Raw genomic sequence first — 12,190 nt, forward strand, 5'->3', positions numbered from 1 at the left:
AAAAAAACTTTGTGCTCAAAACCTGAGCTCTACTTGAAGAATACAATCACTTGAAGTGATCTAGTCACATCTAACAAGCACTCACATGAAAAGCATGTGTACTTATTTCATGCGAAAGCCGTGCTGAATGTCGCCTTAAGTATTTCTCTATGGGTTAGACAAAATTGTAAGCAAATGATAACACTGGTGCATTCCTGAGCACTGAAATAACTCCTGTTTTGGTAAGCTGCTGCTTTCTTGAAACAGTTACACTAGAATTACTCACCTCATGGAGGCAGGTACTTCTTAGATCTTTACCCATGGCATGACTGTCTGTTTACCTTGAATGCCAGTAACTGCTGATTGTTAGGACTGCTAGGAATTTTAAAGTGTTTGTAGCTCTAAACTTTTGGGAAGTGTTTTGGATTACCTTTTATAGAAATGGCTAGCCCAAAATACACAAGTTCTAGATCCCCTTCCTAACTCTGGTATGTTGGTAGAGGTGTGGGGACTTTTTTTTTTTTTTTTTTTCTCCCCCCTTCCTTTTGCTATCCACCTTGCAGGAGAAATCTCACTCTTAAACCTAGAGTTTCGCTAGATGGCAGCATGTTTCTTAAGGAAATTATGCTGCTACAGAGAAATGCAACAGTTGAACTACAAATCCCAACAAGCAGAGCAAAACTTGAAAACTTCCTTTCGTACAAAGGTCAGTAAGCGTACCAAGTTTTTTGGAGGCCTTCTGGTGAGTGATTATATTGTCATATTTTAAATGCTTAATATTGCTAGAATGACCAAGACTTATTCAGAAAACCTGCTAATTGGAGGAAATACATTGCTAGCATATTTTGCTTAACATGTGAGTAATGATGATTTGAGGAAGTACTCTGGCTAATTAGAATTTTTCCACTGAAAAGACATGTCAGTAACTAAGATCTTCCTGTGTTGTGAGTGAGCACTTGGTGGTGATTTTTCTGATACTTGAAACTCTTGCTAAAAATTACATGTTCATGAGATTTCTGCACTCATGGCTATATAAAAACTTTGCTTTCCAGACTTTGAAAGTGCGGGAAAAGGTTGCTTGTGTGCTCAGTTAACAAGCCCAGAGGTTGCATTCCGACTGGAATACAGTAATCATACTTTTTAGGGTATGGTTTAAAACATCTTGCTCATAGTTTATTTAAGAAATAAACAATAAGCCTATTGAAGCTATCTTTGTGTGAGTGCAAATGATGGCTTTTGTTTGTTTGTCTGTCACTCTAAGTAGTCTGTCTTTTAGCGTAACAATGCCCTCAAAAGTGTGTGCCTGGGCAGGAGACATGACTGCACTTGGCCTTCTGGCTGCTGCAGGTTCAGTGAGGTAGAACCTGCCCCCTGTGAGGAAAACTACCTGCTTTAACTGGCACTCACAAGGTCTCCTTTTCACCCTACCTTTTGCTCCAAGCAAGCTCAATAATTCCCAGAGAACAAGGAAAGTGGGGAAGAGAAGGCAGAGGTTCTTTGCCCTTTGCTCTATTGAGCAGGAAATCTGCTGTGCTGGGACATTCCCAAAGTGTGCAAAGACTAGGCCGCAGGAGCCACGGAAAGAAAGTCATTTTGTGGAGCTCAGGAGGCTGTTGTCCCTACTTGGTTGCAGTATAGAAAGTTGGTGTCTGTGCAGAGAGAAGGGGAAAGGGAAAGGAGAGGAAAAAAAAAAAAAAAAGGGGGGGAGGGGGGAAGTAAGGAGGCCCTTTGTAAGATGAGAACATGCAGTTGAGATACTAGTTTGCAAGCTATTTTATTTCTAGTCTGCTTCACTTCAGATTTTTTTCTGTTTATTATTATTTTTTTAATCTAGTTTCTGTAATAATATTGCCTGGCTTTTGAGTTCAAACACCTTGTCCCTCTCTTTTGGGTGCCTCTTGATACAGAGAACACTGCCCAATTCAGGGTCACATCCTAAGTGAATAGGACTTGGACTTGGGAGTAGAAACAGCCTTGGGTACAGGGATTTTTTTTTAATGTTTGTGATATCTTCTGGCTGCACAGGTTGGCAATATGGGTCGACTTCATGGGAAGATAATACTGCTGTCTGCAGCAGCACAGGGGATTGGACGAGCAGCTGCTATCGTGAGTTGAGGAAAAATTATTCTTCCATTACGTTCCTGCGCCCTGCTCTCTTATGCTTGGTTGGTCTATTGATACTCATTGCTTCCTAGCATGCCCGTAATGAAAAGTAGAAGGATAGTTGCTTGTAGCCGACTTCTATTACAATCCAAAAAAGAAATAAGAAAACACAGGAATAAATACTTATTCCTATTAAAATCTGTAGTATCCTAGTGTCAATTTACTTGCTTTACTGAATTTATTTTGTTTGCGTTCTTCAGGCTTTTGCAAAAGAAGGAGCCCAAGTCATTGCTACAGACATGGATAAGTCTAAGCTGCAAGAACTGGAGAAATATCCAGGTAAATTATCTAAAGTAGATGTCAGTTTTGGTGTTTTTTTTTTTTTTTTTCAATTTTTGTTATAGGTAGATTGAAATATAATTTGAGGTTATGGTAAACTTTAAAAAGCAGGAGGAAAAAATATTTAGAATATGTCTTTAAATATTGTCATTGCTTTATTTTGTGCTGCAGAGTGACAAGGACTTTGTACGTAAAATGCTGGTATTCAAGAGCACGGAGGAAACTGTTGGAGTACAGCATGGCTCCTCCTTTTCTACACATTCAGGTTCCCTTTCGGAAAGAAAGCTGGTGCGTGCATTCAAGAAGGGTGCACAGCCCAATATTTACACGCGGAGTAGAATTAGGATACAGGCAGGCTGTATCCTAAGCTTATTTATTTCATAGCAAGATGTCAGTCTTGACATCAATGAGAGAAGTTAGTTTTGTTAGATTACTGCAAGCTTCTTATTTTAAATGACATGTAGATTATATCCTATCATGTTGCAGCTCATCTGGAAGTGTCATTTGTTTTGCTCTTTTCACTTCTGTGCACTGCTGTGGATATGCACTGCTGTGGCTTAAAATGTTTCTGTAGAAGAGGGCTGGTTCTACGGAAAAGTGTTTGGAAGAAAGTGTCTCCCTGTTCTGAAATCATTGCATTTCTCAATCTTTCAGTGAACTTCTCTGAACAAAACAGAAGCATGATGATTGCTAATATGTTTTTAGTGTCTTTTTAGTACAGCACAACACAGTCAGTGCTATAAGCACTCAAAGTGTCAGTAGTCAGGACCTCAAATAAGTAGGGCCTTATAGCAAAAAGTAATACGGGCTCAAATGTTCTTTGAGGGTATGTGTATGTGTTCCTTTTTTGTTTGTTTGTTAAATAATTGCAAATGCAGAACATCGCTGTTCTTAAACTATATTATAGAGGCCTGCTACAATTTCTCATAATTTCTATTATTGCTATGATGAAATCCCTAGTTATATAAAATTAATAATGGCTTACTCTAAAGCACTTTCCTCATTAATTAAATGTTATAAAGCTGTTATATATGGATAGACGTAATGCAATGGTGATAGTATGCGAAACCTGTAATTAGTTCCAAGGAGTTATTATTTAATAATAAAGGACATGAAAGCTTATGAGGATTATATGGACTCTGCAATTCTTTAGTCAGAGTAAAGAATTGTTTTGGAAGCATGCAGGGCAGGGTTTTTTTTTTGGGGGGGTGGGGGGGGGCCCTGCTGTCCATTGCTGTCCTGATTTAACTGTTACATTAAGCATCAAGCATATCTGTGTACTATTAAGAGGACATGATTCCTAGCAAGTCACTTGAGTTGCATGGGAGCTGCAGACCTCAGCACTTCTGAAAATCAGACTGCTGATCTTTAACCTAAAGTAAGTGAGATAAAGACTGTGTTTTTATAGGAATTCAAACAAAGGTTCTGGATGTCACCAAGAAGGAACAGATAGAAAATGTGGCTAAGGAGATGGAAAGGATTGACGTCCTCTGTAACATTGCAGGGTAATCTGCTTCTATTTCATCTTCCTTTCTACATTTTTTCTTGTCCTACAAAAGTACTTTCTTAAATTTGAATGCATATTATTCCTTTAATTTTAATAAGCTTTATAGCTTAATATAAATTTGCATGTGTTTTCATCAAAACTGACATATTTGTGTGCAGCTGTGTTACCCAGACCAAGAAAAAAAAACAATGGTTCTGAAAATTGAGTTCTAAGCTCCCCCTGGCTCTCTGGGTATCTTGTACTGATAGCTGATAGCCCTCTGGCACCACAGCAAACAAAGCGGGTGGTCTGCTTGTGTTGTGTATGTTTTTTGGAATTTCCCTATTGCCAACATCTCTCTTCATGAATGGCACTGATATTCATCACAAGAAATAAACTCTTGTCTTGATCAGAACTATCGTACCTACTTGATAAGTTTGGGAGGGTTTGCTATTACTCGGGAAAATAATAGAAAAATATGCACGCAGAGCCATAGGTCTGTGAAACACAGTAATACTTTTAATGCACTTATTCTAGGTTTGTTCATCATGGAACCATTCTGGAGTGTGAGGAACAAGACTGGGATTTTACTATGAGCCTCAATGTTCGCAGCATGTATCTAATGACGAAGACATTTCTTCCCAAGGCAAGTGATCCTTGCATTGTGTTTAAAGGAGGAAGGTATAAGTCATTGCCATGGGGACAGAGTGGGCCTTGGGATAAAAATTTCAATATGCAGTTTTGGATAGGGAAGGTCCTGAAATTATAATGATCCTACTCTAAAGCACTTTGAACCTCCGGGTAGACAATATATCTAAACTAAAATATAGAGGTGATTAATTGGTAAGTAAAAGTCTCCAAATACAAAGCAGCAAGGGAACCAGTGTAATACAATACAGCACGTAGGTCTGCTTTATGTAGCAAAACTACTGCTGCAAAGTTTAAAAATATGCATTAAGGTACTACTTTTTCTGCAACTAGGGGCACTATCCTGTGAAGCACTTCAGTGTCATTGATGCCCCTGATTTAGGGAAGCTTAGTGAGAGTCTTAATGTGTTTTACTACTTCAGTCTAACATTTATTCATGCTAGTGAAACTTTGTCTTGGAGATCAGTTGCACTTAAGGCTATTTCTGTAGTAGTTAAGGGCTCTTCTGCTGGGCCTGCAGATGACAAAATACTTCACATCTGAATAATACAAGTATTCTTTTGCAGATGATTAAGCAGAAATCTGGAAATATTATCAATATGTCTTCTGTGGCATCTAGCATTAAAGGTGAGTAGCTTTCTAAAGTTGCTTTTGTATTTTGTTGTCCTAAAAATGTTCTGCTGCTGTGCTGCATCTGTAGAAACTTGCAGTAAATAACTGTTATGTAATCACTGTAGCTGTGTTTCTCAAAAAAAAAAAAAAATTAGTAAGTAGATGGGCTTCTACACCTCCCAAACTTCTGTTTGTACCTGCCAAACTTATACTTTTTGAAAAATAACATATTTTCTTTTCAGACATAGATGAAAATAATTTTAGCTAGCCTATCCTTGTGGAGACACTGTGTCCCACAAGAAAAGCTCAAACTGGAAGCAAGTGCATACAGAACAAACTTGTCTGTCTCTTTCTCATTATTTCCATGCTACGTTTGCACTGACCTCCTAGGAGTTGTGAACAGATGCGTATATAGTACTTCTAAGGCAGCAGTTATTGGTCTAACAAAGTCTGTGGCTGCCGACTTCATTGAGCAAGGCATCAGATGCAACTGTGTATGTCCGGGTGAGTATTCTTACAGTATTCTGGTAACTTGGAGCAAATGCTTTTTAAAAAAAATAAAATAAAAAATAAAAATGGTTTGATGTTATTAGGGAGCAGTGAACTGTCAAAGGGTAATTAAAGTTACTAAGAGTCAAAAAGAACAAGGTGTATTTCTAATGTCTTTGACATGTAAAGTAGAGAAGTTGTAACTTTTATAATTAGACTGGGCTGAGCCCAGTCCAGTGCTCTTAATGCAGCACTGAGACATCTAAACATATGCATATTACATAAGCATTGCGTGGTATTTGTGTGTTCGTCTGAAAATTAAAAGCAGTCTAGGATTACCAGGAAGGCTAGCTATTGTTTAACAATCTGAAAAGTACACAATCTTATTCTAAAAGTATTTTGTCTTTTGAAATATATGTTCCTATGTTAAGCTGATAGTTCTGCAGACTTTCTCCTGCCTTATATTATGACATTACATGTAGATTTCATATCATACCACACCACTTTAAATCTATGGTAACACATTCTTTGTCATGTCAGTTGATATACTTGAGTTTTAATTACTGAGTTTTCAACTTTTGTTTAGGAACTGTTGACACACCATCTCTACAAGAAAGAATTAAAGCCAGGCCAAACCCAGAACAGGTTAGAAAGCAATTTGTTTGATCATGTGTATATAAACGCTAAACTTATTTTAAAATAACAAACAAACAAAACACACTTCCTCACTTGTGCCTAGATTCCAGAATATCCCATATTTCAGAATAGAAATGGTAACATAACAAGATGTGTCCTTGAATTTGATCAGCTTGTGCTCAAGCTGAGCCTTAGAAGGCATCATAGGGCATTTGCTTAATGAATGCAGAGTGTCTGTCATCTGTGGAACTATTTGCAGCATTGCTTATAGTATAGCTGCTTCTTTTGCATGTGTTTGCCCCAAACTAGTGCCTAACCATGATAGGGCATTCTAGCATATGGTTTTAAAAATGATTTAGGACTGCCCATCGTGTTAAGTAGGTAACAGAATCCTAGTTTGAAGGCCCTGGGAATATCTACCAACAAAGGCACAAGTGCTCCTATTGGCCTCACTCTGAAACTAGAGGATTAAGTCTACTCTCTTAGTATTTTTCCAGACTGAAATTCATATCATTAAATTACCCTTCTAATTTCTTTTCCTAGCATAGATTCCCTACCCAATGTATTAAAGTTTTGATTTCATAGCTTATTTCCAATTTTGCTTTCTACATGTGGAAAAACAATTGGATTAAAATGTTTTGGTTTTGATACACTCAATGCCCTTATGTCTAGGCACTGAAAGACTTTCTAGCCAGACAGAGGACTGGTAGAATGGCTACTGCTGAAGAAGTGGCCCATCTGTTTGTATACTTGGCCTCTGATGAAGTAAGTACCAGACAATAAATACTACCTACCTGCTTTGCAACAGACACAATTCTACTGTTTTAGGGGGTTTGATATTGTCTTTGACCTGAATTATTACAAAAATAAACTGGTCATTTTTTTGAGTACAACCTATGATGCACAAAACACTCTGAATTTTGATAGAGACTGCAAAAGTGTTACATGCTTAGACCCACAGCTTGGATGTTTCATGTCCAAATAATTGTGAATTATGGCAGAAATGAGCTCTCTTCCAAGTACCACAGTTGGAACATGCTTTAAGGAGGTATAATTGGGGAAATTGTCAGCTACCGCCGCTGTGCAAGGGCAAATGTTTCTCATTTTCATCTTAGTAGCTTTACAGAAACATTAAACCAACTTAGTGCTTCAGTACTGATTTGGAGAGAAGAATGTCATCCTCTCCGTTGCTTATCTTGCTTTCTATATTGTCTAAATCTTCATTTAAGTCTTGTTGTTACTGACTGACCTGGTCAGATTCTGCTCAGTTAAACAGAGCTAATAACATCACAGTGTAAGGTATTACTGCTGCAGATGAGCTCTGAAATCCATCTTATGTGAATTTTTATATTCAGGATGTATTATCATCTTAATGCCTTTAACTTGCTACACTCCTCTGAGTTAGGTGAGAGGCTTCAATTTAAGATGTGTTCTATATTCTGTGTATTTACACTTAGTGCTTTTCTTGGTGCTTTTTATTTAAAAAAAAATTAGAAGAAATCAGTTTCTAATAAATTTTAAATAGTATTGTCTTGTGCTTAATAGCCATGAACTATTAAAATTCATAAAATTCATTCTATAATTTCAGTCTGCCTATGTGACTGGCAATGAACTAATCATCGATGGAGGATGGAGCTTGTGACTGAGCCTATCTGAAAATGGAAATTCATACTGTGAAAGACAAAAAAAAAAAAAAATAAAAAAAATCATCTTTCTCAGTTAAGATAATTTGCAGACTTAAGTCACTAACGCATTATCTTTGAAAACAAGTTTAGCATATTTTTACCACTCTCTAGTCTCTCTCTAAGTTGATCTTAACTGATATACTTTTTTCCTAAATAATGAAACGTTGGAGTACTTAATGTGAATTATTTCCTGAGACTAAATGTATACACAAATAGACACTAGTGTTGTGCATGTTTCTGTAACATCACTATCTGCTAGACTTTGTTTTTTTTTTTTTTTTTTTAAATGATGGCTTAAGCGCTTTGATATTTGTGGAGACATTTATGTAAATCTTTGATTTCCAGTGATATGAAACCTGTCTGATCAAAATCCAACTTTACTGTTTATAAATGTGAGATTTACTTGCTCACAATTTTTAAATGAGAAAATACTGTGAATATTGGATTTCTCAAACTCATCCTGGGTTTAATGCTGGAGCATTCTGATCTTGTCTAGTTTGTTTATGGGGGCTTAAGTATTTTCTGTTTTTCAGTAGCATGACCCCAGCAGCCAAGAAGGATAAAGTAAAGCAGAAATCACAAGTTAACCAGAATGGCCCCTCTAAAACTCACTGAGGTAAATTAAAATGTTAAAAGATCACCCCGACAGGCTCCTGTTTCAGTGCTTTCAGAGTTCAACATGAAGGCGAAGGCACTCCTGCAGCAACTATGGAAGGCTTACCTTGGAAAAGCTCTCCCCTCTGCAGCAACACAGGGACCTTGGGTTGTCTATTTTGAATGTATAAATCAGAATTTCAGAGAAATTTTGGTATGTTTATTATCTGCTGAGTTATATAAATAAATATTTAAAGGTCATTGATTTTAATATACAGACTACTACTTTTTTTTTCTGTCAGAGCGGTTTTGCTAGAAAAGATGATGATGCCATCTGCATTTTACACACAGAACGCTAAAGCACAGAAGTGGATTTATCAAATGTGGTCTGAGAAGTTGGTGCCTTGAAGGATTTTGTCAGACTTTTATCCTTGACCTTATCAGCAGCGCTTTTTGCAGTTGTGTTAACAGCTAAAAACTTGTGGTGTGTTCTGAAGTCTCAGCTGTTCCAACCGATTTTCAACAATTACTAAATGAGATCGTTCCTTAATGCTTTTGTGACCTCTTTAATCCCGTCTTTTTTTTTTTTTTTTTTTTTTTTTTTTTTTGTGGAACTGGCTGATTACCTTTCTCCTCTCTCTCTGGTGATAATATGAAAAGGGATTTTTTTGACCTTTTCAGTCATCTTTTTTTGGGGGGGGGTGGGGGGGTGGGATGGGAGGCGGGTCAGGCAAGGGGGCAACTTGCCTGATTCATGGTGCTTATGGAAAATTTTGCCTGATCAAAAAGCAACTTTATTTTTTTTATCGGATTTCTAGTCAGCCCTAATTCTGTGTGATGCTACAAGGCACAAAAGAGCAACATGCCATGTTTGAAGCTGCTTTCGTGTCTGCCCTGCCCAACCTGCTGCATAAGGCAGAGACACAGGCTGCATCCTGTTGACTCGCATGTGCTTACCAGAACGGGGAGGAATGCTCTTGGCTCGTTTTTTGAGAAGTAGCGGTATATTGGTGGAAGCAATGCAAATACACAAATGTTTTTATTCAGATCCTGGTGCCTCCCGCACCCTGCTGCCTGTCCTGTTGTCTGCCAGAGAGGGACTCTCCTTCCCAGTGCAGAGAGAGAAGACGGCATCCAGGAAGCCCTTCCGATCCTCTCCAGCTGCAGTGCGAGGCTGCTGCTGCTGCCTGCTCGGGTGAATCCGCGTCTTCCGAGGCAGCGGCAGCAGGGGAGGAGGAGCCAGAGCTGGCACGGAGCTGTTGCCGCTTGCAGCCCTCCACGGATTATCGTCCCTTCGCCTCTCCAAAGCAGCTCGTGCCTTGCCACAGGCTGTGCAGGGACCTGCTGTCTCCACCACCCCTGCCATTCCCCAGGTGGGTTTTGTGCATCTCACTCCCGTCTTGGTGCATCTCCATCTCCTGGGGCTGGATGCAGCAGGAGGGGTTACACGGGGGACTGTGGCGGCCTTGCGGGCTGGAAGCTAGCAGGGTGGGGGAAGCAGGTTGCATTAGGGCTTGCTTATGTCTTTCTCTGGGTAATACGTGTTTTATTCCTTGCTCTTTTATCTAGTCACCTGGTACATGTCTTGCCATGTTATTTTTATTCTTTTCTATGCTTGTTGTTTTGGTGGTGGTTGTAGTACTTGATTTATATTGCTTTCTGTGCTATCTGTGTGGGCAGAGCAGATAGCCTGCCTTGCCAGGGCAATAGAGCTAATACTACAGGCACGCACACGCTGTACCTGTCAGTCATCCCAGAGTTCTACTCTGCCTCAGTTTGCTCCTGCCTCACAATTAAAATAAGTAAAATGAAACAAACAGATGTAATAATTTTGAAATTAGAAAGGTTTTTATGTATTTTACAGGGTTCCTTTAAAATAAGTCTGTTACTGGTTGCTTGCCAAGGTAGAGGTCTTTACTGTGTTATAAATTCTGCTCCATGATTTCTCTTGATTTTGTTTGCACGTGGCACTGAAGCTTTAAAAGAAAGTCTGGCCTGAGTTTGCTTGTGAACTAAGCACTTATGTTGGCCTTATTAATTCAACAAGCTGTTGCTGAGAAGCAAGAGCGTGGAGAAGATGGCAGGGTTTGTCAAAGCCTCCCCCTACAGAAAGAAGGGCAGCACACACAATAGCAGATTCTTTCCCTCCAACCTTGAAGCCATCCCTGCTAAGTTGAAGCAGGAAATCCAATTTCCTTTTTCCATTTATCTTTTCTTCCTTTTACACCACTATTAGCAGTGCATGCAGGAGCTGGAATTACTGGCTACCTGCAATTCTGGGTAGTAGATAGGCGTTTGTGGAGTCCTGGCCCCATTGAAAAGACTGCCCTGGCAAAATCCTGAACATCCTCTGAGAAAATCAAAGATATAAATTAGTTCATAAGGAACATTGGGATTACAACTCTTTGGTTCCACAAATAGTAATTAAAAGATGTAGAGAAATAATGGAATTTGAATAAACTAACATTTTTAACTTGAAAGAAAGCAGAAATGTTGTATTAGTGAAACCGTTTGCCTGTAGCCCTATGTTTGTTCTCTTGGTCTTGTTTTGAACCAGTTTCGCATCAGAACATCTCAGAAACACCTAGATGTTATAATAAACACTGTCTTTGTTCATGGTATCAATCAACCCTAGATATCAAATATATAACTGTGAGAACTGCTTCTCTGACTTGTTTCCAGCAGTTTAAGAGGGTTTTTTTTTTTTTTTTTTGGCTCAAATTCTGGCTCAAATTGAGTTGTGTTTTTATGGTCAGGGTAATGTGCTAGACTTGCAAAATGTAGTCTGGTAGGGATCAAAGGCATCTTAGCCAAACAAATTCAGCATCTGAGGAAGAGGCAGTGTACTGCCACATGCAACTCCCAAATAATAAAGCAGACTTTAATTCCCGACTTTTGTTCTCAGGCTCATAGAAGTTCCTGGAATCATAAGCTCTATAGTTCCCGCTTGGAAGCGAATATTCTAAGGGCAACCTCTACTTACGCAAATGAGAGCAACATGGCTCATGTTGCTTGTTTTGTGGGGAGCCAAGGAGGTGCTGGAGAGTGAAATCTCCCAAAGCAAACAAATCCTAATTTGTAGACAATTTGATGATTAAGTGAAGCATGTGGATCTCATTGGCACAGTAAACCAGCTGATTCAAACATCTTTTATTTCTTAGGTATTCAGTCAATGTGTTTGTGAATAGCCATGTCTAACAGAAACCACTTTCTTGAAATAATTCCTTGAAAATCAGGGTGGAATTGTTCAGGTCTTAAGTTAGGAAAAAAATGTGTGTACTTCAGAAATGATGCTTTTTCTTGGCCACTTATGTTGCTTTGTTCACAGATCCTGTGATGCTTTCAGGACTAATAGTCCTGGTAAGAGGTGTTGACAACAAATTGCCTTCTGTAGAAGGCATAAAATATGTATGTAAGCTATATTCTCTTGCGCAGACCACAATGCTTCTAAAACCTGGAGGGTTTGTTGTACTCTACAAGCTTAATTAAGTCTTTCTAACAGTGACTTTTGCTCTTATGTGCAACACACATGGGTATGCAAAAAAGAAAAAAAAAAAAAAAAAAAAAAGGGAGCTGTTACATGAAATTCAAAATCGGGATGTGAGTCTTTCATCTGGTC

At 38.6% G+C, this 12,190-nt stretch overlaps 1 protein-coding gene across 1 annotated transcript; it reads left to right on the top strand.

Moving 5' to 3' along the window:
• The first annotated feature begins 2,013 nt into the window (after nucleotides 1-2,013).
• On the top strand, nucleotides 2,014-7,934 carry BDH2 (3-hydroxybutyrate dehydrogenase 2). The gene is made up of 9 exons (XM_088524026.1): nucleotides 2,014-2,085; nucleotides 2,343-2,421; nucleotides 3,830-3,926; nucleotides 4,445-4,553; nucleotides 5,122-5,182; nucleotides 5,558-5,671; nucleotides 6,243-6,301; nucleotides 6,965-7,057; nucleotides 7,881-7,934. The coding sequence occupies exons 1-9, from the start codon at nucleotides 2,014-2,016 to the stop codon at nucleotides 7,932-7,934; spliced, it is 738 nt and encodes a 245-aa protein (XP_088380152.1).
• The last annotated feature ends 4,256 nt before the right edge of the window (nucleotides 7,935-12,190 follow it).

Source organism: Tinamus guttatus, unplaced genomic scaffold (genome assembly GCF_059628265.1).
Source record: "Tinamus guttatus ecotype Peru unplaced genomic scaffold, ASM5962826v1 Tinamus_guttatus_pri_ptg000202l, whole genome shotgun sequence".
NCBI lineage: Eukaryota > Metazoa > Chordata > Aves > Tinamiformes > Tinamidae > Tinamus > Tinamus guttatus.

Excerpts from the sequence above, each read along its gene's own strand:
- BDH2 (XM_088524026.1), top strand. The coding sequence starts at position 2,014 with ATGGGTCGACTTCATGGGAAGATAATACTGCTGTCTGCAGCAGCACAG. Across the intron at positions 5,672-6,242 it reads ATGCAACTGTGTATGTCCGG|GAACTGTTGACACACCATCT; the intron begins GTGAGTATTCTT and ends ACTTTTGTTTAG. Across the intron at positions 7,058-7,880 it reads TATACTTGGCCTCTGATGAA|TCTGCCTATGTGACTGGCAA; the intron begins GTAAGTACCAGA and ends CTATAATTTCAG.